This window comes from Barbus barbus, assembly GCF_936440315.1.
Source record: "Barbus barbus genome assembly, chromosome: 11".
NCBI classification, from domain to species: Eukaryota; Metazoa; Chordata; class Actinopteri; order Cypriniformes; family Cyprinidae; genus Barbus; species Barbus barbus.
Window position 1 is genome coordinate 29077862 of NC_136739.1, and position 27485 is coordinate 29105346.

General features: G+C 37.7%; 1 protein-coding gene across 10 annotated transcripts in view; it reads right to left on the bottom strand.

Moving 5' to 3' along the window:
• LOC306877329 (tensin-1-like) overlaps positions 1–27485 on the bottom strand; it is a 230367-nt gene that overhangs the window by 5752 nt on the left and 197130 nt on the right. For 5 of the 10 annotated variants that reach the window (XM_079429033.1, XM_079429038.1, XM_079429035.1 and 2 more), the window contains 12 exons: positions 22554–23993; positions 16669–16853; positions 16424–16562; positions 12032–12127; positions 9632–9800; positions 7973–9024; positions 6973–7059; positions 5283–5411; positions 4626–4721; positions 2996–3073; positions 2027–2098; positions 768–794 (listed from right to left, as the gene is read on the bottom strand). In XM_079429033.1, coding sequence (XP_079285159.1) covers positions 768–794; positions 2027–2098; positions 2996–3073; positions 4626–4721; positions 5283–5411; positions 6973–7059; positions 7973–9024; positions 9632–9800; positions 12032–12127; positions 16424–16562; positions 16669–16853; positions 22554–23993 — 3570 coding nt within the window. The remainder of the gene's footprint in view (positions 1–767; positions 795–2026; positions 2099–2995; positions 3074–4625; positions 4722–5282; positions 5412–6972; positions 7060–7972; positions 9025–9631; positions 9801–12031; positions 12128–16423; positions 16563–16668; positions 16854–22553; positions 23994–27485) is intronic. The other 5 variants (XM_079429036.1, XM_079429039.1, XM_079429037.1 and 2 more) reach the window with 1 other exon arrangement.

The following is a 27485-nucleotide window of genomic DNA, read 5'->3' on the forward strand; positions in this document are numbered from 1 at the left end:
AAAGAAACATATTTTTAATAGTTTCAGTTAACAGTAACAACACAGTAATGAACACAAAGAACCAATGAAGTTTGTGTGCAGATTATAATTTTTATTGGTAATAGTAGTAATACAAGTATTACTAAATGCATTCTACTTTTCTTTTTCTGTTTTTGGCTTATTATTTTCGGTTAAACTACCCTACAAGATTGTTCCAGAAAATCAGTCTTGATGTTTGTTTGTTTTATTTATTTACTAAATACATCTTTGAAAAATTCAATGTATTTTCCCCCTTTTTTATTATTACAAACACATATCAGACTATAGAGAATAAATGCAGGTAATGTGTTTGTTTGTTTTTAATATCTATGTACAATTCAACAGTAGTATGTACTTTACTAAAATATGGCAACAACTGATTAGCATTAATGATTAGGAGGGCTCAAAATTGTTCTTGATTCAAAGGTGGTGCTGAAAAGAAATTGAGAACCACTGGCATCATCTATCAGTAGATCCATGCATAGTAATCTCAGTCATGAAATAACATGCCATATTCATTTAGAAAGGTGTTCTTGAAATACAATCGAGGCCTTGACAAAAAGCTGAAAACACAGCAGCCGAACAGTTTTTAGCAGACAGGTGAAGGTGCTTCTGGAGGTCTGGACCATCACATGCACAGACAGTAGCAAAAGAGGAGTGCGGTTCTTTCTCTAGACACGGCGGTCAAAGTCAGGTTAAACACAACGACAGATAAATGAATAAAATACACAGAGCATTACTGGGTTTACCATGGGAGTCATCTGGACTCTTCTGCCCTAAATCATTTCCACAGGAGTGACACCAGGGTGGGGAAGAACATGGCAGTTGGTTCAGAGTTGATATCAGATCATAAACAAACAACAGAGCTAGAGTGACTGCATTAACACTTGGACTAATGGAATAAAACCCTGGAGAGCATAGAGATCTATGATGAATAAATATTGTTGATAGACTTACATCTATTATTGGAAGCTAAACTTAATAGCCTGAACAGATTGTACCATATATAGGGGATTTTGCTGAAAGTTTAACAAATAAAAATTAAAAATACTGCTTTTAAACAAATGTTCCAGATTAAGTATATTACCTTTTTGATGGTATAGATACAACTTTAGCTCTATAGAAAATATCTAGTTTCTCACTTAAGTGAAAGCAAGAAAATATTAACTTTTTTTAACAAATAACTTTACATTATCTGGATTCCCGTTAATGCATTTACATGTAAATATGTGACCCTGGACCATAAAACCAGTCTTGAGTAGCACGAGTATATTTGTAGCAATAGCCAAAAACACATTGTATGGGTCAACATTTTCGATTTTTCTTTTATGCCAAAAGTCAGTAGGATGTTAAGTAAAGATCATGTTCCATGAAGATATTTTGTAAATTTCCTACCGTAAATATATCAAAACTTAATTTTTTATTAGTAATATGCATAGCTAAGAACTTCATTTGGACAAATTTAAAGGAGATGCTCTCAGTATTTAGATTTTTATTTTTTTTGCATCCAGATTCCAGATTTCCAATAGTTGTATCTCGGCCAAATATTATCCTATCCTAACAAACCATACATCAATGGAAAGCTTATTTATTCAGCTTTCAAAACAGGGTCACATATTTTATCTATCAACATTATAAATATTAGCTCTATTGCCAAAATTTAAGGCATAATATAAGGCTAAATGTAACTGACTAATCCCTCATCTTTTTTTTCTACAAATATTGAAATACAGTCCATCATTTCCGATTGTACATTTTTGTTAAATGTGTTTTAATGTTTATTCTCTGGCCCCTGCACTCCTTGTGTAAGTGCCTACTGTAACTGTGATTTTTTTTTTTTTAAACACTGAAAGTTAAAAGTTTGTTTTCTGTGGTAATTGACAGTATGCCACAAATCAGCAGATCTTATTTTAAAGCTGGAACATTGCATTTTATGAGTTTAGAGCAACAAACACATACAAATAAGTGATTGTGATATACAAATAATCATTCAAGTAAATATTCTCACCTGCACCCTGTTTGAGCATCTCTGCCGCCGGGTTAGTTGGTGTTGCGATCTCAGGGGACTCCTCCAGAGGATCTGTAAAAATCACAACGGGTCAAAGTTTAGACTTTACACATCCTGTCCGTTTAACCTGTCATAGTGCTGCAAAAATTCTTGCTATGCTAGGAATCAAAGCCCTTGGCTAACACGCTGTCACAGAGTGTTTGAAAAGGCAGAGATGCACACATAAAGGTGTGCGGTTTCATGCCACCTGACACCTGGATGACATATAGCAGTTGGCTGAGGACGGAGGCCAGCTGAACGCACAAACCTCAGAAAATGCTCACAATTATTCACACCGGGCAAACAGGACATACATCATCATGACAGAGAGTGCAGTTAAGTTAGGTCATGATGAGTGGGCATGTACAGTACGAACACAAACACATATAAAGGTCACAGTGAAAATATGTGAAGTATGCATCTGACTTTACTTTTGTATATATATATATATATATATATATATATATATATATATATATATATTACATTTTGCTTTAACAACAGTATCAATCAAACTTCATGTTTGAACAAAAGAGTTCAGATGCTTAGTTTCTCATCCTTGGAATTGTATGCAAATTGAAAAATTGCATTAAAAAAAAATGAAATGAAAATACCAAGATGCAGACATAGTGGGGAAAACGTCAATTTGTATTTTGCTTCCCAAAAATAAAAATGTTGTTCTCTTGAAGACATGGAAATTTTGCCGCTTGCATTAAAACAGCTAATGTAACATGCTTATTTGATTAGTTAAACAGAAATAAAAGAAAAAATAAATATATTAAAGATAAAAATAAATAAAAAAAATGACCTAATATTTTTTTTTTCCCCATTTTCCCAAAAAAAAAAAAAAAAAAAGGAAAGAGGTTTTCAATGTAGTCTCAGACTTTTGGACCCCACTGTATGTGTAGAGAAAGTGATACGAAGTCTCACCTCTGGTTGGTATGACTAGTTTGCAGGGTAGAGCCAGAAGAGTGATGGAGTGCTGGTAGACCAGTGCAGACAAGCAGCCTGAACGCAGAAGATGAAAACAAAATTGGGGTAAGATTTACAAGCGGCAATCAGAGGAGGCCATACTTTACATTACAACCCCCTGAAGCGGTCATAATTTGATGCCCGGCACTGACAATCCATAAATCCATGTTGTTGACCATTTGAGTCAGTGAAAGTTGGACAAAAGGAGGTACAGTCATGCCGGCGCTTGCTTCAACCTCCAGAGTCTTAATTTATTAAACCTCTGCTTCAAATATTTGACTATATTAGGAAAAACAAACTGTGGAGAGACTTTGTTTGGGCAGAACGTTTCCTACTGCTCATGAGAAACAGCGGAACTGCGGAAGCAAAATGTCCAGGTTAATGGTGGAAAGGAGTCCTTGTTGCCAATTTTAAAAATTATTATCAGCTTTTAAACTCTCCTCCTTCAGCAATCAGATCTTATCAACACTAACAGGAAATGAAAACAGTTTACTTTAAGGCCCCTTTACAGGAATCGTTCACTCTTAAACAGCTGCTCACCTTCATGTTGTCCCAAACCTGACTTTCTTCTTTAATTGGAGCAAAAAAGGTGAATTGTCTATTATTTTTTTTAATATTTGGAATCAAACGATAACAGATGCTTTCAAGCTCCAAAATAACTATTTACTATTACTAAAATAAACAACGTATCACAAAAGTGGTCAGTATGACTATAATGCATGTGTGCCTTCTGACCCCATATGATAGTTTTATCTAAAACAAAGAGAAAACGCAAGTTGCTATTCTCTAAAAAATCAAGTTCCTGTTCCTTGAGCAGTGGGCGTCCTGGCAGAGATTCCGCTGGAGGAGTGGAGCTTAGGTACTTCTGTACGTTTATTAACGAGTATTATCCCAGACAACATCGGAATCCTGCCAAATTTCACCCACACCTGCTTTTATTCCCATAAATTAAAGTTGTCCTTTGTCTGTTCTGCTTTTCATAAAAAACACACGCTTATGCAACGGTTACCGTAACGAGATGTTTGAGCTCTTATGCAAGCTGCCCAGCCCTGAATTTATATGCCTCCTTATTTGATGTGGAACGGGGCATATTGGAGAAGACAGCACTGTCCATTGACAGACTGTAGGCCTCCGTGTAATGTGGTCAGCAGACAGTAAATTAGAGAGCGGCCGTCTTTAAGCTGTACTTAATAATGTCAGCTGCTTCCACGCTGTTGTTTGGACGACATATGTTCTACAGCTTTCTGGAAGCTACACGGACAGCTTGATTTAAAGGGATGGATTCACATGCTAACTTGTATTGAAGAGCAAAAACCACACAAGCATTTGTTCTACAAGCTTGACAGATTGAGCTTTCACATTAGTCATTATTCAACAAATCATTCTCGCGTCAGTGTTCATAAGCTATAAGGAGCAATGAGGCTAAGTAGGCAAAAATCCTGTGGAGAAAAGTGAAAAAAATGTATCCAACGTGGTTCAATCTAATTAAAAATGTGTTTGCAACATGTTAATACTAAACACAGGTCAGTATGTTTCAAAACAGAGATTTAAATTTAAAATTAAACAAAATTTAAACAGTTTGATTTACCAAAATATGGCTCATTAGGACAGCCCTTCAGTCTCACGCCTTTTGGACTCGTCTCAATCAGGAAATGTCTCACCAACTCATTAGTGACGTCTCCAGCTGATAAAATGATGGAACAAAAATTAAGTAACAGCATAATAAAAACAACCAATAATAGTATAATTTGTAGAACAGACTCTAAATTACATTATTTTATTCTAAGTGAAACCTCCTGTTGATATCTGTAAATTTACTTAAATTACTGTATTTATTAATATTTGCAATGCAATATTTATTCAAATATTTGCACACAATTGACTGAATTGGTTTCTCAAAATCTTAAAAACACTATTTTATCTAATGAAAAAAAATAAATAACATTTTGAACTGCTGAAACTATTTTATTATACGATAAGAAAGAGCGTATATAAGATTGACCGTGCCACAACTGACCAATCAGAAGCCATTATTTCAGAGAACTATGCAATAATATTGAGCAAAAAAGAATAAGTGACAGGGAAACCACTGTCTTTGGTTTTCCTTATGAAAAGTTTCAATGTGTGTTGTTAGGTGTGTGTGTTTGTCTGCTGCGGACACAACAGGATTATGATCCAGGCGGGGTCAGATCTGGCAAATTATTATCTGCATTAGCCGCATGCCTGGAGGAGGCACATGAAATACCTTTCTTTGTAGGTTGCATGGTTGGAGGAGGAGAGGTAACTTTCATGGCCAAGCCGTAAGCCCCTCTGAATGAATGACTATCCCGAATGACAAAGGCTCCAGGCTCTTGATCCTTCAGCATGCTGATCGCTAGAGCGAGGAGGAGAAAATCACAAAGACAATTCATTTGTAGCATAATGGCAGCTTCAGTCTTATAAAATTTAAATAAATATAATCAATCCCCCCAAAAACTAATTTTTTGTTGATGCAGATATAAGTTATACAAGTACAAAATGTGTGGCAGCCCAGGTTCTGTTTATTGTGCAACCAAAAATACTACTAATAGCCATAAAAAATATAAAGATTATATCCATAACACTGCACATTTAATTTTAACAAAGCCTTCTCAAAATATGCAAAAAAAAATGCTCTCTTTCAATCATCAATATGAATATAATTATAATGCATTTAGATATGAATATATTTAGAAATAAATTTATCAACAGTAATTTATCAACAGTAGATGATCAGTGATCACTTGTCATAAACATTTAGTATTATATCTAATATATTGGTAACACTTTACAATAAGGTTAATTAGTTAACACGAACTAGTTAGAATGAACAATACTTGTACAGCATTTATTAATCTTAGTTAATGTTATTTTCAACATGTACTAATGCATTATTAAAATCAAAATTCTGCTTATTAACATTAGTTAATGCACTGTGAACGAACATGAATTAACAATGAACACAATGTATTTTCATTAACTAGCCTTAACAAAGATGAGTAAATATTGTAGTCAATGTATTGTTCATTGTTTGTTCATGTTAGTTAATTATAATAATAAAAACATTATTATAAAGTGTTACTATTACATTAAAGTACTTTTTTCTGGTCAGTCAAAATTGACATGAAGTCTTTAAATAATAAATAATGGTTATAAATAATGCTTGTCAATATTGTCCATGCTGCAAATGTGCCTTTATTAAAGCATTTCACATTAACAATTCCAAAGTATTAATAATATTATTCCATAAATGCTGACAGAGGCTGTTAAACTGCACATGTAAGCTTTACAAGATGAAGTTTATATAATATATATTCCGTTTTTTTATTATTATTGTTTTTATATATTTACCAGGTGATTTTTTCTTTCATTATTATTCACCATATTTTTTTAATTAGTCTTTTATTATTACTTTATGTTAATCACTTTGAATAAATGTAAATGTATTTTCACCACATGACATTTTATTTATTTTAATTTTTTTTGTCATTATTCACCAGTTGGAGATATGAAGGTGAAGGCTGTAATATGTTAACAAATTGCTGTAATGTACCCTTTTACAGTTTTACACACAGAGAGATAGGGAGCGAAGAAAAAACCTTGCTAAGGAGGTTTATTTGTTATCGTTAAGACAAGTTAATGAATCAACAGATGCAGATGTTCACTGGATTTAATCGAGCACACATGTCGTGTGCCATGTGATGTCACTGAATGTGCTTGCATTTAGAGAGGACTCCAGTGCAGATGATCTAGTCCAATAAGAGCACAGAGGAGAAACAGATGTGGAGACCAGCAGCGATTGACCTCATATAGTGTGGCGTGAGACATATTTTACTGTTTATGGGAGTTATGAACCTCATTCGGGGGTCTAAATATAGATAAATTAACCCTGGATCACACATAGTCTGCATCCTTACCTTGGTCTCTGGAGATATCTGGTTTATACCAGAATTTGGACGTGTCCTGGACAAACTTCACGTTCAGCCTGGTCTCCGGACTTCCATCTGGGAAATGAAATATGCACTTTATTTAGCAGTCCATCAGCTGTAAACTGAAATTGGTTTAATATGCCTAAGCTAATGCATGCAGTACTCTTTCAAAACTACACTGACACACACACCTGTCTAAAATTATCCTCAGGATCATCAGTATCTTATTAAATTATCGACAGCAACACCTACAATAAGCACTAAGTTTCTCACAGCCCGAGAACACTGATCCTGTAACAGCACACTCTAAGAAAACGGTTAGTACACAATCAAAATATTCAGAACACACAATTTTTTTTAAATGCTATTTCACTGCTATCCTAAAAGACATGGAAGATATAGTCCATGACATGTAAACAATAAGAGAATGCTATTTTAGAGGTTCTCGTCAGCAATTTAAATGAATTAATTTTCTACTAAGCACATCAGTTCATTGTATTCACCGTTAAATGTACTTGCATTAGTATGAATTTTCTACTATACATTAATTTAGCTAATATTTGTAATTTACAAGAAAGTCTCTAACATCTGATTACATTGAGCCCATTTTTTGCATTTCCACTACGGTCCATAAAGTTTATTTATTATTATATACAGTACAATTTTAATAGTTTGGGGTCATAAAATAATAATAAAAAAAATAATAATTATAATTCTCTATGATCACTAAGGCCACATTAATTTATGTGAATTCTTGCCCTTTGAATTCTTATATATTGAATTCTATATATTTATTATGAAAAATATCTAAAATTCAGTTCAATATCTAAAATTCAGTTCAATACAGATCAACATTCCATAGATTCCATTCCTGTTTATGATTAATTCATACTTAAAAACTACACTATCAGCAGCTACTTAGAAAACATAATTACATTTAAATTCAAAAGACAATTAATTTCAAATTTATTTCAGTAACTAGTCTTACCACACATGTTGAGTTTGGAGAAGTCAGGGAGCGTGTGGAAGAAATGAACGCTTGGAGTGCTTCCACCACTGGACACCGGCGAGGACATCTTCCCATTGAGCGTTCCGTAGGACAGTCCGCCATTGGAGCGATCGCTGCTGGACATGCGTCTCTTTTCGGGAAGCTGAGGTTGAGGGGCAGGACTGCCCTGCCTGAATCCCACTCCATCTATGTATCCCGCTGGAGAGACTGGGAAGGAAGGTGTAGATGGCGGCTGGTATCCAGAGGAACTGCTTTGGCGTGAAAGGGCTCCATGCCGCTCTTCTGGAGTGGTGTAGCCACTGTACATTGGGTGCCTGTCCAGACTGGGGCTACCCTGCGTTAGGGACGGGTGGCGTCCCAGAATGGGGCTGCCCTGGCTGGGATGTGTAAGTGGGGATTGCCTGCATAGGACGGGGCTACCCTGGTTGGGTTGGGTAACAGATGGCTGTCTAGTCAACACTGGGCTGCTTTGGTTAGGCAGAATGATTGGTTTATTCAGGGACGCCTGTCGGTTGAGGACTGGGCTGCTCTGGACGGCTTGTCCCAAGGGTTGCCTGCTGAGAATCGGACTGCTCTGAGTCCCGTGGTTAACGGGATACTGTCTGGACAGCATCGGACTGCTCTGCGTTCCCTGGGACACCATTGCGTGTCTTCCTTGCAGGGGACTACCGGCCATTCCAGGCAGATGACCATTGGCCGGGGTCGGCTGTCGGCCCAGAATGGGGCCGTCCTGATTAGGTAGTCTGTGCTGGAGGCCAGGAGCAGACATCATGTCAGGCAGGACAGCTTGGTATCTTGTGCCAGGGCTTCCGGCGAGTGGCTGGACGGTCGTGGTGTTATTTTGCATGGCCTCTGGTAGAGACGGGCTGATATCAGGGGTGATGTAGCCACCCAACATGCTGCTAGAGGTGGGGTAACAGGGTGTGGGTGTTTGGTATGTGCTTTCACAGGGCTGGGAGTGAAGGACGGAGTCGACAGCAGCCTGGGACAGAGAATTCAACCCCACCCCGCTATCAGTCAAAGCGCTTTCACTGAAAGAATGCAAAACAAGAGAACAAGAATGATTATGAAAGATAAGCTAATAAGGATTGATATTGAAATGCATTTGTAAACAGACAGTACACGGATACTTTTTAGCCAGATTGCATTCTGCATCCTGATGCATTTATAGTGTGATCAAAAAGATTTGATGTCACATACCCAAACAAAATGATCACATTAAGATTAAGAGAGGTTGCATTTAATTACATGCAGCTGAATGTGGATAACAAAAACATATTTGCATGTACATCATTTGTTCGTTATTATTTATTGGTTAGTTATTTTATTTCGGTGACAGTCAGTTATTGTAACATGGATTTCTAAAAATGCCTTGAAATCTGGATATTCTAGTATGAAACCAGTGTGTAAAACGATTATAAATTGCTTTCATTTCATTTCACTTCATATCATAAAATAAAATCTTGTTTTGACAACTAATTGGAATAAATAAATTGAAGTTAAAGTAATAAAATTACTAAAAGTAATTAAAGTAAAAATGAAAAAACTGAAAATATAATAATAAAAGCTAATTTGAAATAATATATAACTATTCTATACTCAAATAACGCTATGAAACATGAGGTAGTGGCCACTTACACTGCATCTGGGCTCTGAATGGGGCTGCTGGAGGAAAGAGGAGTGTTGTAGGCATGGGACGGCCCGGCAAGACGAGCTAAGCTGTTGCTGTCATATGTTGGAGACACAGGCGATGCTGGCGGCCCACTTGCAGCTGCTTTGGCCACAGACTCCACATAGCTACGAGGCTCTGGCAAAGAAACAAAGAGAGAAATACCTGTGAGTGCAGGAGTTTAGACGAGTCAAACAAAAAGTCAAAGCTAAGATAATATATAAATACTTCGTAAGGCCGAGAGGTGAAGAAACTTCACTAAGGTCACAGGTGAATAGGATAAAATGAGTTGTAATGAAGAATGGAGATGACCGTGATGTGTAAGATGACAAAAATCGACGAGAAGGTGAGGTGGTTTAGATGTAACTCTACACTTAAATCTTGTACATTCTTACCTTCCTCATCCTCACTCTCTGTTTTCCAGACAGCCGAAGAACAAAATAAGACACAAAAATAGTAGAAGTTCAAAGAGATGGGAAGAAGAAGGGATAATTGCTAACATATTAATGAAAAACAACTAACGATAAACAGCTTTATTCATTCTAAGCCCATATTAATTTCTTCCATAATCACAAAAACACAACCTCTGTTAGTTTTCCATACATGCAAAGTGTAAGGTTATTCATTAAAAAGGACAAAAGTCCCCCCAAAAATGGAAAAGTGGTCGATATGACTTGCGTTTTGTCTCCTTTTGTATTTTACAGAAGTAAAAATGAATTGTAATGACACAAAAAGAGCATTTGTACATTTGTGTAATTTATTTTTAAGAGAACAAAAAGGGAAATGCAACCAAAGAAAACACAATGTAATCTTCATTCGCATTTTTGCTGCTCGAAATACCAGCAGGCCGTAGTGCAGATTAAAATATCCAAAGTCACATCCCTTATCTTCAAATAAGCACATGATATCATTTAAGCTAACTATAGTAAGACAAAGAGGCCCCTGTGACACATCATCTCGTAATAATGTTAGTTAGTGCCTCAAATTAACTCCCAGAGGAGCCACGCTAAAATCAGCCCTGCATGAGAACTTGTTCCAAACTAAAGAGTCTCCGCAACTCCTCATAGGATCGTGTTACCTCCGTGTCTACATAAGGATATAAGAAATGATACAGGAAAAGAAATGTGGACTTGTTTTCATGACTTTACCCCTGGAGACATTGTAAAACTGCATTAAGAGAAACAATTTAATAACTAATTTTTGGCTATAATTTTGCTGAGCTTGCTAATATCTAGCTTAAAAATCATCATACCATCAAACATTAAATTTATCATTGGGACAAAGAGAGCGTAATAAATCAACTTAAAAATGGACGTTCCAAAAACTACAGTAGTAGCCGTCTTGTCTACTGCCTATATAGGGAGCTACTAAGACAACATCCTCATTAGTGACTGATTTGGCAACTCTGAATATATTTTAATTGAGTTTGTGCTAGCATGATAATAACAAGACACTCTAATAAGCATAAAAATAACAGTCTTTAATATTGAGTAAAGTAGTAAATTTTTTATTACAGTATATTAAACTAAACTGAGCTTTCTTGAACTGATATTTTCCAATGGAAATGTATTAGGAATATGCTACTGTTGAAAAAGTGACAGTAAAGACATTTCTAATATTACAAATTGTTAAAAAATGTATCACAGTTTCCACAAAAGCAATAAATAATTAAAGCAGCACAACTGCTTTCAACATTGATAATAAACGTAAAGTCGTGACGTATTGTCAAGTTGTCACATAATAACTGTTTATTGAACAGCAAATCAGCATATTAGAATAATTTCTGAAGAATCATGTGACACTGAAGACTGGAGTAAAATATTTCACAATATTTACAGTATTTTTAATTAAATGCAGCCTTGTTGAGCATAAAGTTTTTAATCGTAAATATATATACATACATATATATATATATATATATATATATATATAGAACTTTAGAAGGCTTTAGAATTTGGCCAAAGGGGATTTTTTTTGTTTTTTTTTAGAAAGAACAATAATAATGTGACCTTTTGTATCAATGATCCCTTTAAATGCCACCTATGTAGGCAGCACACTAGGTTTTGTAACAAAACCTTTCACTCTCTCCCACAGATACACACACACATTAAAAGACCACAGTAAAATGATCCCAATATAACCGCATATGAAAAGAAAACACCAATCCATATAAAGATACGTATGAGCTCACAGCTCAAGAGAGTAGAAAAGGAGAAGGGGAAACACTTGAGAGGGAGAAATGAAATTTTATCCCACAAGATGTATTTGAGCTCCCTTTATGGAGCACGGCATGGAGCGGATCAGACCAAAGCCAAAAGACCACGCATGTCTGCATGTGCATTACGCTATATATGTGTGTAAACCCTCACCTGAACCTGTCTGGTTGAGCAGTATCTCAGCAGGGTTGTGGGGCTTCAAGCCCAGGAAGGACAGAGGTGTTTTAGCCAGGCCAGGAGGAGATCGACCTAAAGCGACACAGAGCACAGAAAGAAATGTTTTATTCAGAGTGTTATCAACTTAAAACATACTTAAAGCAAGTACATCAAGGCAAATGCTTGTAGCTTGGCAAGCTTTATTTCAAATATTGCTGCAATCAGAATAGGGTTGTCGATCAATTAAAAAAATAACTATTTAAAATAATAATAGAATATTTTTGTCTCCATCAAGCGATTTTTGAATGTAAGAACACATCCCGCATAAACAACTCGTTCTGTTCTGCCTTTTTCATTATGGAGGACTAGGAGAGCTACTAAAAAATAAATAAATAAATAAAGGTATTAAATCAATGTTTTTATTAAAAAAAAAAAAAAATAATAATAATAATAATAAATCACTCTTATTAAATAGTCATTTAAACAGGAATATTTTTAAAAATATATTTATATAATCAAAAATATTTAAAATAAACTGATAAATCATTTTAAATTGAACAATAAAACATTTAAATTGAAACAAAGCAGTCAAAAACTAAATATTTCGACAAATTGCTTTTCTTTATCCATTTGCCAGCTGAATTAAAAAATTCCACCCATGGAATTAACATATAAATATTCATTTTAATTTGCTTTAATGAGGCAGAGTGCATGATTAAATGTCAATATTTTTAACAAATCACTAGTTGCTTAATTAGCTATACTAAACTAAACAGCCCTATTTCCAAAATGTGTCAGACCGCAATTCATAATGCATTATCTAATGCTGCGAGGGGTGCTTACTGTATATAACGGTCTTGATATGTTTTATCAAGCCAAACACACATCTGGTTTAATGGCACAGACATTTGAAGGTAACACTATCACCCCCTTGAGAATTGAGGTTTGTTACGGCAGCAGTAAATTATGTTCAGTATGATGGTGCACTTGCAATGCATTGGCCAAGCATTCACATCTGCGTTTGCGTACTTGCACAAAGTATGTTTTTGGTGCTTAGCCCTTATAAAACAGATCAGTGCGTACCACTTTTATCTTCAAGGTGTCAGCGTTTGACAATCTTATCAAAGAGACTGACTTCCAGATCAAGAGCCTTTGAGAGACTACCGTGATGCACGCTGAGCTTTTAAAGACAGCAGACTGAGGTGGCTATTTCAGTATGTGACATGGCTGGGGAATGAGCTAATGTCTCATGCTCTGTGGCAAGGCCGTGCAAGCGCCTCTTTAGAAGAGTTAACGATGTGATTAACACTCGCTGTAACGGTGCCCAGTCAAAAGAACGAAAACAAGACAGATCATGCAGACAGCATACACCTCAGCTGAACAGATCTCGAAAACGTCACATTGAAAACATTCAAGACCTCACTACACAACGAATGCTACGAACAACTGGACGAGTGACACAAAAACAACACATAAACAGTGGTGCCCAGAGAAACAAGACTGGTGAGAACACACAAACGGGGAAAATAAATGGTGATGTGGAATCAGAGCTGTGGAAAGCAGCACTCTTGAAGACAGCGAGGGTTTTGAGTTTAGAAAATGACTCTAAATTACACAAATTATGCATACATTGTTGAATCATTGCATCCCGAAATGTGTCAGAGCATAATGAATAATGCAAAACACACTTTACTTCTATCTGATGGTTATTCCTAGGATGTTCACTAAAAACCTTGTTTTATCGCAATAGTTGATTGACAGGTGAGTGTGTGGTCCTCTGATTTGTGGTTTGATTGATCGCATCACACTGTTTTACCTTAGAAATTTAGAAATGACTACTTCAGTCAGATCAGATCATGGTGTTCTTCAGGGCTGCTCTCCACATGCATTCTGGGAAAGGCCGAGCATATGCTTGCATTTTGGCAGGGCCAAGTCAATATCATTGCTGACACACATGCATCGTCCACTTACCAAAGAATCCAAATCAATTCTTTGTTTGCCAGAATAAGTGCCTCAGCATTGACACAAGTAGAAGGGAAGGGGGTTGTATAGAGAAGCTTTCCAGCCTCCCGTTCTCTGCAAGAGGAGGGAGCCACAGACACGTGCTACTAGAAAGTGGCTACTGGAGCATGTGACTGTCTGTCCACCTCCAAACAGAAAAAGAGTCCCTACGGCTAACCTGCTCCCCAGGAATCCAACAGAACCATCCCAAATTTTTACAGATCATGTAATCAGCTAGGGCTGGGTGATATATAGCTACTTTTTATATATAGCTAACATTAAGCAAATACACAAACGAATTGTTGAAAGTCATTATGAATTTACTAATTGAATCAATGTAATTTTTCTAAAATATGAAATGATTCACGTAAATGAATCAAACTTCCTTTACCAGATGCAACTTTTTGTTTTGCTATTAAAGTTTTAAATACATACATTTTATTATAAACAACATTTACCCTACATATTTTGAATAAAAGCATAGGTTTATTTGAGTGATAATGCAAAAGAATTAATGAATAAGTTTTGATTTGATTCTTTTAAGCAGATTGAACTGAATCACAGGAATTAATCAACTTACAGAGTCTCAGTGTTCTTATATTAAGAGTTACAAAAACAAAGAGGGATTACAAAACTATTCTAAAGAAACTGTCATTAGGAACTTTTGAATAAACAGCACATTATATCACCAGCAAAACAACTGCTAATATATCATAAATATTCAATATACCTCCCAGCCCTAATGTTCACTAAGTATCCAGTGGTAATATAACACAAAAGGACAGGACTTGATTGATTATGTTTTGTGTTATTGTAGGCTGAAGCTCTGTTTTGTTCTCTGAAGCCACATCTAGGTGCTCATGGTAGCAGAACTAGTCTGAAGAGCTTTGAACGTGAAGTGGCCTCAGGGTACGATGTCAGCTCAAGAGAATGACTTGAATCACTTTCAAATGAGGTGTCTGGTAAAAACAAATGCTGTGGAAGTCCAAGGAAAACAGAGCTGCTTAACATTGTGTGCTTCTACCCTTGTAAAGAGGCTACAGACTTTTACAAGAAGCTTTATATTAAACGCTAAATATGCTGAAGGGGAAGATGAAGCAATAGGTTATAAAAACCTGTACAGGAGAAATTCATCTGCACATGAAACCTGAGGCGCAAATGTGCTTGTTCTTGCATTGAGATACGATGACTGTGGAGGCTAGCATGCGGCAGAAAAACTGCTGATGAAAAACATTTCTCAAACCCACAGACGTTGGGAATTGCTGGGGAGCAAGTGAGAGCGGGGTCTTTCTGATCTGAGCACTTATGCATGTCTATGAGCCAACACAAAGTGTGTGTTATCACTCAAACTGAGGCCACACATCTTTAACGTTGAGAACATTTGAATGAACTACAGCATCTGTTCAAGATATCTACTGGCTCATGCAAACACCCTGAGGTAGGGTTGGATTTAAGTGCAGCCAGACCTCACGTTGGCTTATAGACAGTGTGTTAATGTAATGTTAGCTCTAAAGATTCTTTTACAGAAAGAAGCAAAAAACCCATCACTATTCTGATGTGCTAATTATGAAACGCAATGGCTCTGTTCCAAAACCTAGTGAGCTTTCTTGCTGTCTCTCACCTACATATGTAGCTGCCTTCTAAGGCTGCATTTTAACTGATCTGTAACCTCATAAGTGTGCAATTTGGAACACTCTACATGGGAAGTGGTGTCATACACATGAAATATGACTCGTAATTGATTTCACTTGAAATTTGTGTTAGCATGTTGCTAAGCTAATGGTAAAACATTACAATTAGAATAACAAACAAAATAAATACTGGATAACCCAAAGCTGTTATCATAAATACTTTTAGTTAATTATATTAGCAATCAATAACTGCCCGCATTCTCCATCATCTTAGATGGTGGTATTCACAGTTGTTTGCAATGCATTTTCTCTGTAAAGGGTATAAGCGATGCTGCCTTAGAATATGGCTTAAAGAGGGTAATAGTCATGCTGTCTAAGTTCTGGAATAGCATTTGTGTTAGAATCACGACTATAATGTTGCCTATGCAGGCAGTTCACTAGGTTTTGAAACGGAGCTCTCCTCTAAAAACTCTATGATACCAATAACAGCCAAACGACTAACAGTTTGACTTCATTGTAGATTCTCGCTATGTTTCTATAGTTTTTAGAGCTTTACTCTAAAAACTATACCAATAATATCCAAACGGCTGACAGCTGAATTTCATTGTAGTTTCTTTCTATGCTAAAGACTTCTAGATAATATGAAAATTAACAAAACCAACAATCAGCGATGGCTGTGACCCTTTTTAAAGTGTTGACAGAGAGGCAGTTACTCTACAGCTCTATGGCGCCCACCTCCTCCAGTGGGGGAACTTACTGAGGTTGAAGTAAGGGGTTTGTGGCGAGACAGGGAAGGCAGGGGTTTGGGGTAGGACCTCACCACCAACAATCGGAGGGGGGCCGACGGGACCCCCATCCATTTCCTCAAACGCTTCCCTGTAGCTGTGCATGTGTCTCTGGAGAAAGAAGAACAGTTGGACACATATCCAAATGCACGAACATATATACACCCAAACTGATTTCTGAGATTAATACTAGGAGTAGTGTGTCCATGCAGTTTACCTCCTTGGGCCGCCCCCCAGGGTTCATAGCAATCGTATTGGCCAGCTCGGGTGAGATGCAGCGGATGGGGGAGCGGACCGAGCTTCCTCGGGTTGGGCTCTCATCTTGGGAGAGGCCTTCACTGAGGGTCCGGCATCTTCCAGGAACCGAAGCCTCATCTGGTGACATTTCACCAGACTGAACTCCTGCCAAGAAAATAAATATACAACGTCATCCCTAACAGATAACTTTTAGGGCCTGCAGAAGAATATTTATCATACTTGAAAATAAAAAGATATCCAAATGTCAAAATATTCCTTGAAGAAATCCATGGAAAACTGCCAATGAACCCTGTCAATGAACTCTCTGTCAAAAAGTGAGCTGATGTCCAATTCGCAGCACATAAAAGCCTGTTGGAACTACAAACAATGTTCTCATTCAAACAGCCTAGATTACAAAAAGATGGAATATTAGAGAAACTCCATGGATTTAAAGGGTAATGTGTACTTCAGGATAAAAGCTCTGGAACAGCTTCAAAGTGACTCTGAAGCCTATTTCATCACATTCTGTTTGATACCAAGAGTCTCTACAGTGTAAATAAAACTGGATTTGTGTAAGTCTTCTCTAGTAGGGAGGGGAAAAACAGTGAACAGAAATGGATAACTAAACGAGTTTGGTAACTGAAAGCAGATGTAATGCACCTCAATTAAGTTGTTTTCGAACCAAAACAAAATCACTATTATAATTGATTCATTCATATATTCAGCGACGGAAAATCATAACCATAATAGTTCAATCTTATTCAAATCTAATTGGTTTTACCCAACATTTGTGTAATTTTATCTAATTTATCTAATAGGGAGTCAAAAATATCAATAGAATTAAATAACATGAAATGATAACAATAACATGAATGATACCGGAAATACATGCTACTACTTTTCTAAGCAGAAAGACTTTCCCATAGAACCAGAGACTTTAAATGTACACAGGGTAACTGTCTGCAATGTATTATGGTGTGTGCTATCACTGTCAAATTATAGATAAGGAAATAGCACTTTTACGGGTTCTGTGAAAGCATGTACAGCCAACATACAGTTTAAAGCTTATTGAACTGGACTCAGTTTGAGAGCGAGCAAAGCATTAATACATTCTGGTGGTTGTGAGTGGAATATCATGGAAACCGGGCAACAGACTGAGCAAAATATTTACTAGCTCCCTGAGCGCAGCCCACGACTGATACGTGCGGTCAGACCGCAGCTCAGACCATCAGAACCTCACGTGCGCTAAGGAACAACTTCAGAGAGATTGACCACTTCCACTTCTGAACAAGTGGCCACCCTTGCTCTTAAACGTGATGTTAGCCGGGCGTCCAGGGTGCATTTAAAGCACTTCTGGAGTGCTGCCCACAAAACGAGCGGTTCAGAACAATAGGGTAGTGATGTCACAAAGGGAGGTTCGTCAAAAGGGCGCTCACACTCCATCTGCAATCTATTCACATTCCTGGATCAGACTCATGCGGTTTCTACGACAATGTCAAACATTCGGATTCCAAAATTGACTGGTCTGGGAATCGATGAATCCAGCGCTTGGATGTGCTGGGATATCATATGGTCTATATCCCCTAGTGTCGCTTCAGACAAGGTCGGGAGAGGAAACATGTAAAACAGATGTAGTGCGCCAGATCTACAGCTGTGCATGACAAAACTGTGCTGTTACCTTAGTGATCACACTGTCCTAATAGATTCAAGCTGCTGTAACTGAGGTGATTCAACCATCATTTGAACCAAACAAACAGATTCAAAATAAACTGATTAGATTCAAAATGCTTAACTCAATACGTACAATACACTAAAATGCTAGTTAAAATAAAGCATCAGTTTTTACACTCTAATTCATTTTTATTTTATTCATTTTAGCTGACGCTTTTATCCAAAGCGACTTACAATTGCTATATATGTCAGAGGTCGCACGCCTCTGGAGCAACTAGGGGTTAAGTGTCTTGCTCAGGGATACATTGGTGTCTCACAGTGGATTCGAACCCGAGTCTCTCACACCAAAGGCATGTGTCTTATCCACTGCGCCATCACCACCCAGGAGAGAAATTCACTAAATAAAGAAAATTAAGAATGATATTTAATTATATCTATTAATATGCAACCATATAAACAGCCATATTTTCCTACAAATATTTCTACTAAAACATTTTAATAAAAGAAAAATGCAATGCAGTGAATTCCATGAGTACTTTGATTACGGAGATATAAACTGACTGACCTGCAATGTTGTCATTTTTATCTAAAAATAAAACTATTAAAATTTGTTTTTGTTAATTCAAATTAAAAAATTGTAAACTTGTTAATTTAAAAAAATAATTTTAAAGTTGAAGTACTAAAATTACTAAAACTAAAAGCAATTAATAAAATTAACAAAAATAAAATAAAATAAAAATAAAAGATATTATATTATTATATTTTTATATATATATATATATATATATATATTTATTTATTTTTACACAAATTTTTTTTTTTTTTTTTTTTTTAGATTCATAAATAACACTGCCCTGATTCATTGAATCAATGATTTAAGCTTACCAGCTGTAACCATTTTTTAGCTACTAAAATTTAAATGAGCAACTGAAATGTATGTCTTAATGGTTTCATTGTCACAAGACACAAAAGATTGTAGAATTACTCTAATTACTCTCTAAGAGTCTTAATTGGCAGATTAAAATCATCTAAGCTTTTACAATGTGGCTCCATTTTATATCACCAGAAAAATCATTACAAATATATTGTGAGTTAAGACACGAGAGAAAAGTTTATTATTTTTCTGGCATAGCTTTCTCCTTTCTAAACTTCAAGAATCCAGCATGAGGTGAATAAGATATCTATTCTAAAACAGCAGGATATATTGCTCTTTCTCTCTCCATAGTCTCGTTTATACCATTGTTATTGTTCTATCTGTATTGGATTGGATCAGACTCAGGAGAGGTCCAAGACAAACATTCATCCTAGTACCTGGCTACTGAACACGGCTGCATGGGCCCTCGAATGGGACCGAAGACAGTCAGTGTCCGAGACATTTACTCCCCTGTGGCAGATAAGGATTGCATAATGGTCTCCAGACTCAGAGAGGATTTATTACCCTTTGTCCTTCATATAAATGCTAAAACAGAAGTAAAGGAGAGTCCTTGAATGAAGCCAGTGTCTGCTTGCCTTGGTATTGTTCCCCAGGTCTGGTAGACTGGATCTTGTGACATGGGCTCAGTTGATCCAGACAGACTGGCCTTTGTCCCGCAACTGTGTAACTTTAACTCGTCACATAATACAAATGCAATTTGTTTGTAGAGGTCACCCAGCACAAAGGAGCAAACTGAAGTAATACTCTTGTTAACTGTTATTCCACCCAAACAAGGTGAAATTCCAGCACAGGAAGAATGTTAAATTAGTGAGATAAAGGAGAGAAATAAAAACAGAACAAATAGTGAAAGAAATAGGAAATGGGAGCCTTATTTCTTCCTAATTACTATTACTTGCCAGAGTTTATTCTTTTGAAATTAAAACTAAACTAACCTAAAATTAAACTAAAATTAAACCTGTCACATTTACTCACCCTCATGTCGTTCCAAACCTGTATGCCTGTTTGATTTGTGGATCAAAATTTTTTTAGTTTTTTTTTTGTTTCAACTTTTTTCGTCAATACTACAGAAATAAATGGGGTCCAAAACAAAATTGTACCCCATTGTCTTTCCAAATATCTTCTTTTTTTCCCACAGAAGATACTCATATAGGTTTGGAACAATATGAAAATGAGTAAATGATGATAACTTTCATTTTTGTGTGAACTATGCCTTTACATTTACTTAAGTTCACACTTTTTAATTTAGATTTTACTTTATTTTATTATTTTATTTTATCCAATTAGAATTTAGTCACATCTGTTTTATAATAACAATTACAAGTATGCAATAAAATAAAATAAGATACCATTTAAAAAAATAACTGGCAGTATTATAAAAGCTAGTACTCTTATTGACAAAAAAAAAAAAGACCAGGGAAAGATAGGGGGCGAAAGTGAGAGAGAACAGAGAAATTGCATGCAACCACACAACATGCACAGGTGTTATGAGTTAATGTCAGCGGGCGGCACAGAGCATCAGAGAGACCAACCACTGAAGGAGAAAGAGCGGCGGCGTTGGCCGAGCTCAGGAACATTCTGCCTGTCGCTGACGCCTCGGATACGAGCAGTGTACTCTGCATACCATCGGGAGGAGGAGGAGGAGGAGGAGGAGGAGAAGGAAGAGGAATGACCGTGGCAGGACGTAAAGGAAGAAGGTGAAGAGGAGGAAGGGAAGGCGGAGGTAATGATGAGATGAGTGTTCCACAGACAGAATAAACAGGAGAATTGAGAAAGAGAGGGGGAAAGAAAACATTAGCACATGCTAGCATACTGATAATCGCAAAAATCTTCAAAGATGGTAAGGCTGGGTGATATAGATTTTTTTTAAATGTTGTAAATTTCCGATGCATTGCCCAGTCCTAACATATAGCATGACATATAAGGCAAATCTTTAACTTCAGGCTGAAAGATAAACACACTCTATCTGTGTGGCGGAACGCTGTGGATGTTAAATGTAGACAAAGTGTTCCCCTAATTCTAGATAGTGACAGGTCTGATAACCAAATCCCAGAACTAGATACAGAGAGCTTTTTCAATCAGTGTTGCAAGAGCTTGTGTCAAGAGCAAGGACTCAAGGGAAGGTTACAAAGAAAGAGAACAGCTTCCTCCTCATGCTGTCCTTCTCATTACAGGAATACTTATCTATGCTGAGTCAACAACACTGCTAAGCATTGGTCTGCAATAAACAGAAACATAGGTTTGTTCATGAGAGCCTTATCTAAGTTGTTTCCTCTCAGGTTTAACGTTGGTTTCCTGAGGTTCTTGAGATGTGGTTGGTTTAGCTAACACAGCTCTTCTGGCTCATCAGCTCTTCCTATCAGTTTGCGACCTTCTTTACCTGTTTAACGCTTTTTAAACATTAATTTTGTAAGATATGAAAGATAAAGGCGGCACATTAACTCTAAAACCTGTACTGTACAACCACTAGGGGGCAAAATCAGACCAGAGCCAATGCATCAGCCCTAATTCAAGTAACAGTATGTTTTACATTTATGTTTGTGGCAGATACGTAGCAAGGATTATATGGAAGTCAATATATATAGTGTTTATGACATTTTGGGTTGTAAGATCCATCAGCAGTATGTGATAGACTCAGTAATAACATCTGTAATTGAAACTCAACATTGGAAAAACCTAAACAAGTCATGGTGAATTTAGCTTGCAACAAAACAAGACTGGGTCAACAAACAACTCTTACGTGCTGCCATTATTATAAAATCATTGACACGAAGAAGACCAAGGCTTCCAGGAAAATCTTTCTAAACTTTCAAGCTGAACAGATAATGTTCACATACAAAAAAAGTGCACTGCTGTAAAACAGCCCTCAGTTGTTTGGGCACTTCTCCAGATGTAATGTACAAATGTTCGGTTTTGGCTTGGCACAAAAAAGAAATGTGGTCTGATATTGAGGCTTAAGCCAGAAGCACTTTGGACAAAGCTTTCTTTGTGATCTCACAGTGCTTATGTCAACGCCAACAAAAGAAACTCCACCAAAAAAGGCTTGAGTGTAAAAGGCAAGCTCTCAAGACAAGCATGGAGAGGTTTTCCTTTACTACATTTCCCTTGATAGCTTGTTTCAATTCGCATTCTTTATAAATAAAAATATGCAGGAGTAATGTAGCCTAAAGGTTAAATGGTTATCGCCCAAGGATTGACTTATGTACCATTACTATTGTACCCTTGTGCAAGTAAACTGTGAATGATGAAAGAGGTGATCTTACCAGCTACACGGTGAGCTACAAGACCATCCAATTTGTAGTTGGCATCTTCAGGTTCAGACTCTTTAGGCAAAGGGGATGAGGAGGCAGAATAGCTACGCTGGCTCTCCTGGGGCTCAGGGGACTGGGACGTGGTGTTTGAAGGGTAAATGTTGAGGGGTTTCAACTGGAGAACTCCAAAGGTTGAGGAAGGCACTGTGGTCTGGGACATAAGAGCCTGACCTTCTGTCTCAGAAGGGAATGCAGCATGTTGGGATATGGCTGGTCTCTGTTGGTTCATGGAGGGTTGTGGAGCCTCTGTGGCTAGCTGTTGAAAGGTCTGAGGGTATCCCCCTGAAGAGAACCCACCTCGGTCATGAATGGCTGCATCTGCTTGGTAGGATGGCCGTGCTTGGGTTTGAGAGAAAGATGGTTGGGTGGTGACCCCTCCACCTTCTCCAGATGGGGCACTATGGGACTTGGGGACTTGAGTAAGTGCTGGGTCAAGGTCCAGCATCAGCATGTTGAGAGCTTCGATGGACTGCTCAATTTCTTTCTGCGATGCCATGTGAGGAAACTCTGGAAGGCTGTGGGATTGTAGTACAGGGTTGAAGGTGACCCCATCTGTGACTGGGACCTCAGGAACACCATACTGTTGCCAAACATTCAGTCCCCTCTGCACTGCATCCCTACTGCTGGTCGTGCGTGTGGGAGCTTTGGGCATGTACTTCTGCTCCGTGGTTGGAGTTGCACCTAATGATTGAGATCGGTAGATGTTGCCATTCTGGTTGGCGTAGCCACTAGAGGATCCTAAGTGCTCTTGGACAGATGAGGAGCTGTGGACTTTGGGCTCTGGTATTTTCTCGTTGACACCCTTCTCCAAGTAGGGTGCATCTTGTCCATTAATGACCGTCTCTGACTGGTAGTATAGATCTGCTGAAGTGGCTCTGCCCTCAAAAGACGAGAGCGTTCCGAGACTGTCTACACTGTTCCCTTCCTGGCTGTTGGGCAGGTCATCATCGAGGATATCTGTCTCACGGTCTACGTTGTTGTGTCCGTTGACATGAACCTGGGCGGGCACGAGGTGTAGGACTCCGCCGCCTCCACTGCCAGAGCTGCTTTGGTAACCTGTGCAATGCATTGGCGCTTCCAAACCACTGAGCAACTGGTCCAGCTCCTGTTTTTCTTCTGGGCTGAGGGGCTGGGAGGATGGCTGACTCACCAAGGCCGGCTGATGGCTGGCTTCATCCGTGCGGTCGGTTTTGATGGAAGCGGTGGAGTTGCCCGAGTCACTACTTACAGACAAGGCGTGGTCGACTGGTGGTAGAGTGTGGTCTACAGCAGGTAAAGTGTGATCGACAGTGGCTGGGAGACCATTGGTTGTCACCCCTCCATCAAAAGACTCTTTCTTCCTAACCTTAGCGTAGAGACTACCATCCAATGGACCTTGTGTGTGAATAACGTCTGTAGAAGACAAGAATAAAAATGAAATGTGTTAATACATTTAGCTATTTCATATATAAAAGCAATAAGCAACTTCACGTTATTCACATTTATGTCACATCGCTCAATTATATTATTAGGCCCTAGGTCATGCTACTATAATTGAGCACATTATTAATGTATCCAACCAAGCAAAAGCTACACTCTCCACTGCAATGGTAACAAAACATGACAGAATCTATTCTAAATCCCAACATAAATGGATATTAAACACTATTATAGTTTAAAAAACTTATACAAAAACACTTACAATTTGAACATTTACTCTCCCCATCAAGTCCCATAAAAAGCATGAAGAGAACAAAAATTTTTCATTTAAGGGATACTCCATCCAAAATGTTATTTTAGACCCAGTTTACTTCCACTGTATGAACAAAAACACAAAATATCATCATACAGGTTTGGAACGACATGAAGGTGAGAGAATGATTACTTGATCTCTTTAATGGCAACAAAAATTATTCTTTATTGGAGAAAATGATGCTAACCCCTTGTTTATAATGGACTACAGAGATACTTCTGACTGTTTTTAAGCATGTAGTTTGACAGTTTATGTCAAACCTTTTGAAAGTCAGGCAGATTCTCTCCCTGAAACATGCACGTGTACTCACACATGCAACGAAAGGCAGCTCTGCTTCGCGCAATGAGTCAGTTTGCACCTCTCATGAGAGTCACCATGCTCCCAGTCCAAGTCAGTGACTCACCAGTGGAAAAATCATCACATACTAGATTGGAGGCATTTCCTGTCTCCTTGAAATTGTAGCATCATTTCCTATACTCGCACATTAACACACACATGTTCGGACACTTACACAAACACATAACACACCTATTTTAAGGTGACTGTGTGTCAGTGTATCTTTGGCACTTAACAATCAGTGTCTTGTTTCCCTGTGGTCATGCATTTTAATAACAGACTGTAACTGTTTTCTGGCTTTCCAAAACCACTAAGCCACTGTTTGACAGTTCACTCTGCAATAGCCTTTTGATATCAACAATGCATTGCAATCCCAGAAAAAAAAATGAGCCGTGTTCTGTTCAGTGTGCTTGGGAGAATGAGACTGCCTCAAAACCACAGACTGTGACAAAATGTCATTCATTCAGAGAGAGCCAGCCTGAAACACTCATGCTGAGTTTCCCATGGTGCCTTAATGCAGGATCTGTCGAGCCGCAAATCTGATAATACAGCTGGGAAAAGTGGGCACAATGCTCTGGGCTCTGCTGTGTTGTTTTTTGACACTCTATAGCACTAAACGCTGAAGACGAGAGATTGTGGCTCCCTAGTCATGAACAGTTGGACTTGTTAAATAAAGGGTTCTCAACTCTGGCCGTCAAGGTCCACTTTCTTGCAGTGTTTAGCTTCAACCTTGATCGAACTCACCTGCCTGTGACTATCTAGTAATCCAGAAGACATTGATAAGCTTATTCAGATGTGTTTGTTTGGCAGTTGGAGTTGTTTTATCTGAAATAGATGATACCACAATAAAAAACTAGTATTGGCCGATGATTGGCCAGTGGTAATCTGCATACATTTCGTAATCAGAATTTCCTCTAAAAAGTAGTATTTACAGATCGGTCATTCTATGAAATGCTTTTTCCAGTTTGCTAAAAGTGCTTTTAAAAGTATATTTTTGTACAATTATAAAAATTCTAGCAAGTAAGGTGCTTAAGTATTAATAAATTGTACTGCACCATCTAAAAAAAATTGATTCATTTAAATATAGAATGAGATATAGAAACTTCTTCAGAAAAGTAACTGGGTTAACATTTTAGTTTAATTTCACATTTCAAGCCAAGTGTTCAGTAAGAGGTTCTTACAAAGAAAATTTAATGCTGATATTTCAACAAATTCCCAAATTTACAAATTTTCATGTTATTTTCTATTAAAAGATCTGCATTATGTCACAGACATAATATAATATCTAATTAACTTGCTACTAAGAGCCTCACAAATATTTTCCAAAATACGATGCTACTAACCTGCTAAACTATGACTTCCAATGCTTTTCAATCAGCGACCAGTGAGCATCATATGGTCTGCGAACAGACTGTGGGTGATGTGAGACTAACAGCTCTCTCAAGATCCTTAACAATAGATATACCGGGTTACCTCAAGAGACCTGTTGACCTTTAGGTTGTAGATGTCTACATGCAACAAATTCAATGATCACCTTTGACCCAGTGTCACATGCAGCTATGTGGTTTGACTGGAGGTTAAACACAAAGAGTACACAAGCTGATGTCTGTCAAATGCTGCCAACCTTGATTTTTTTTTTTTTTTTTTTTGAAGTGACTCGGAATTTGTGCTCTGCATTTAACCCATCCAAGTGCACACACACCTGGAGCAGTGGGCAGCCAATGCTGCGGCGCAGTTGGGGGTCCCGTGCCTTGCTCAAGGGTCTCACCTCAGTCGTGGTATTGAAGGTGGAGAGAGCACTTGTTCTTCACTCCCCCCACCGACAATTCCTGCCGGACCCAAGACTCGAACCCGCAACCTCGGGTTACAAGTCCGACACTCTATCCATTAGGCCACGACTGCCCCATTGTCCGTTGTAGCACATCAAATATAAATTGGTGCACTGACCAGAAGAAACACTGACACTGTGACACTGAAGACTAGAGTAATGGCTGTTTAAATTCAGCTTTGCATCACTGGAATAAATTCCATTTTAAAGTATATTCACATAGAAAACTGGTTTTTATTCACAATATTAGTTTTTACTGTATTTTTTTGTCAAATAAATGCAGCTCTGGTCATTACTTGCTTTTTGACATCCCTAAATCTGCATAAACCAAACTTAACAGGAGTGAATTCAGATGTCTTCTAATGATTTGACAAAACTGAGATGACTATGTTTGTTTCTCCTCTGTGAGACCAGGCCTAGGGCCATATTTTTCCTTTTACAGTATAGTGTGGAAAAAATGAGCTTTTCTCCCCCATTCTTGCCTTTCTCTTTCCTTCCAGAGTTTCCCCTAACAATCCCTCAGCTGTTTCCAACATTTCCCAGCATTCTAGTACTCCAAAATAACACCCACCCCGCACAACGGAGGAGAGCGTCACCTCGTATAAACCTCTCAGCAGGTTAAAACTTCATCCATGACATCTCAGATGAGCAGACCAGATCTCATGTTTTATTTACACCTTAAAAACACCTCATGACTTAATATACTGACATCAGAGGAGCTGTCGCTGTCATTAGAATCTGCCATCTCGATGTGGAATCAGACACGCCTCTTTCTTGAAAAAGCAATCGTCTTCTATTTCGGAGCGCTTTTTATCACCTGTTTGCAGACACGGGTGATATCACACCCAGATTGCATTCATTCCTAATCATCACCCATAAAAATAGCAGCATGTGAACAAAAGCTAAAGTGCTTTAGATATTTTTCAAAGCATAAAAAGAGGCACAAGACGACGTTCCTACCTGCCTTAGAGCACAGATCTGTAAGTGT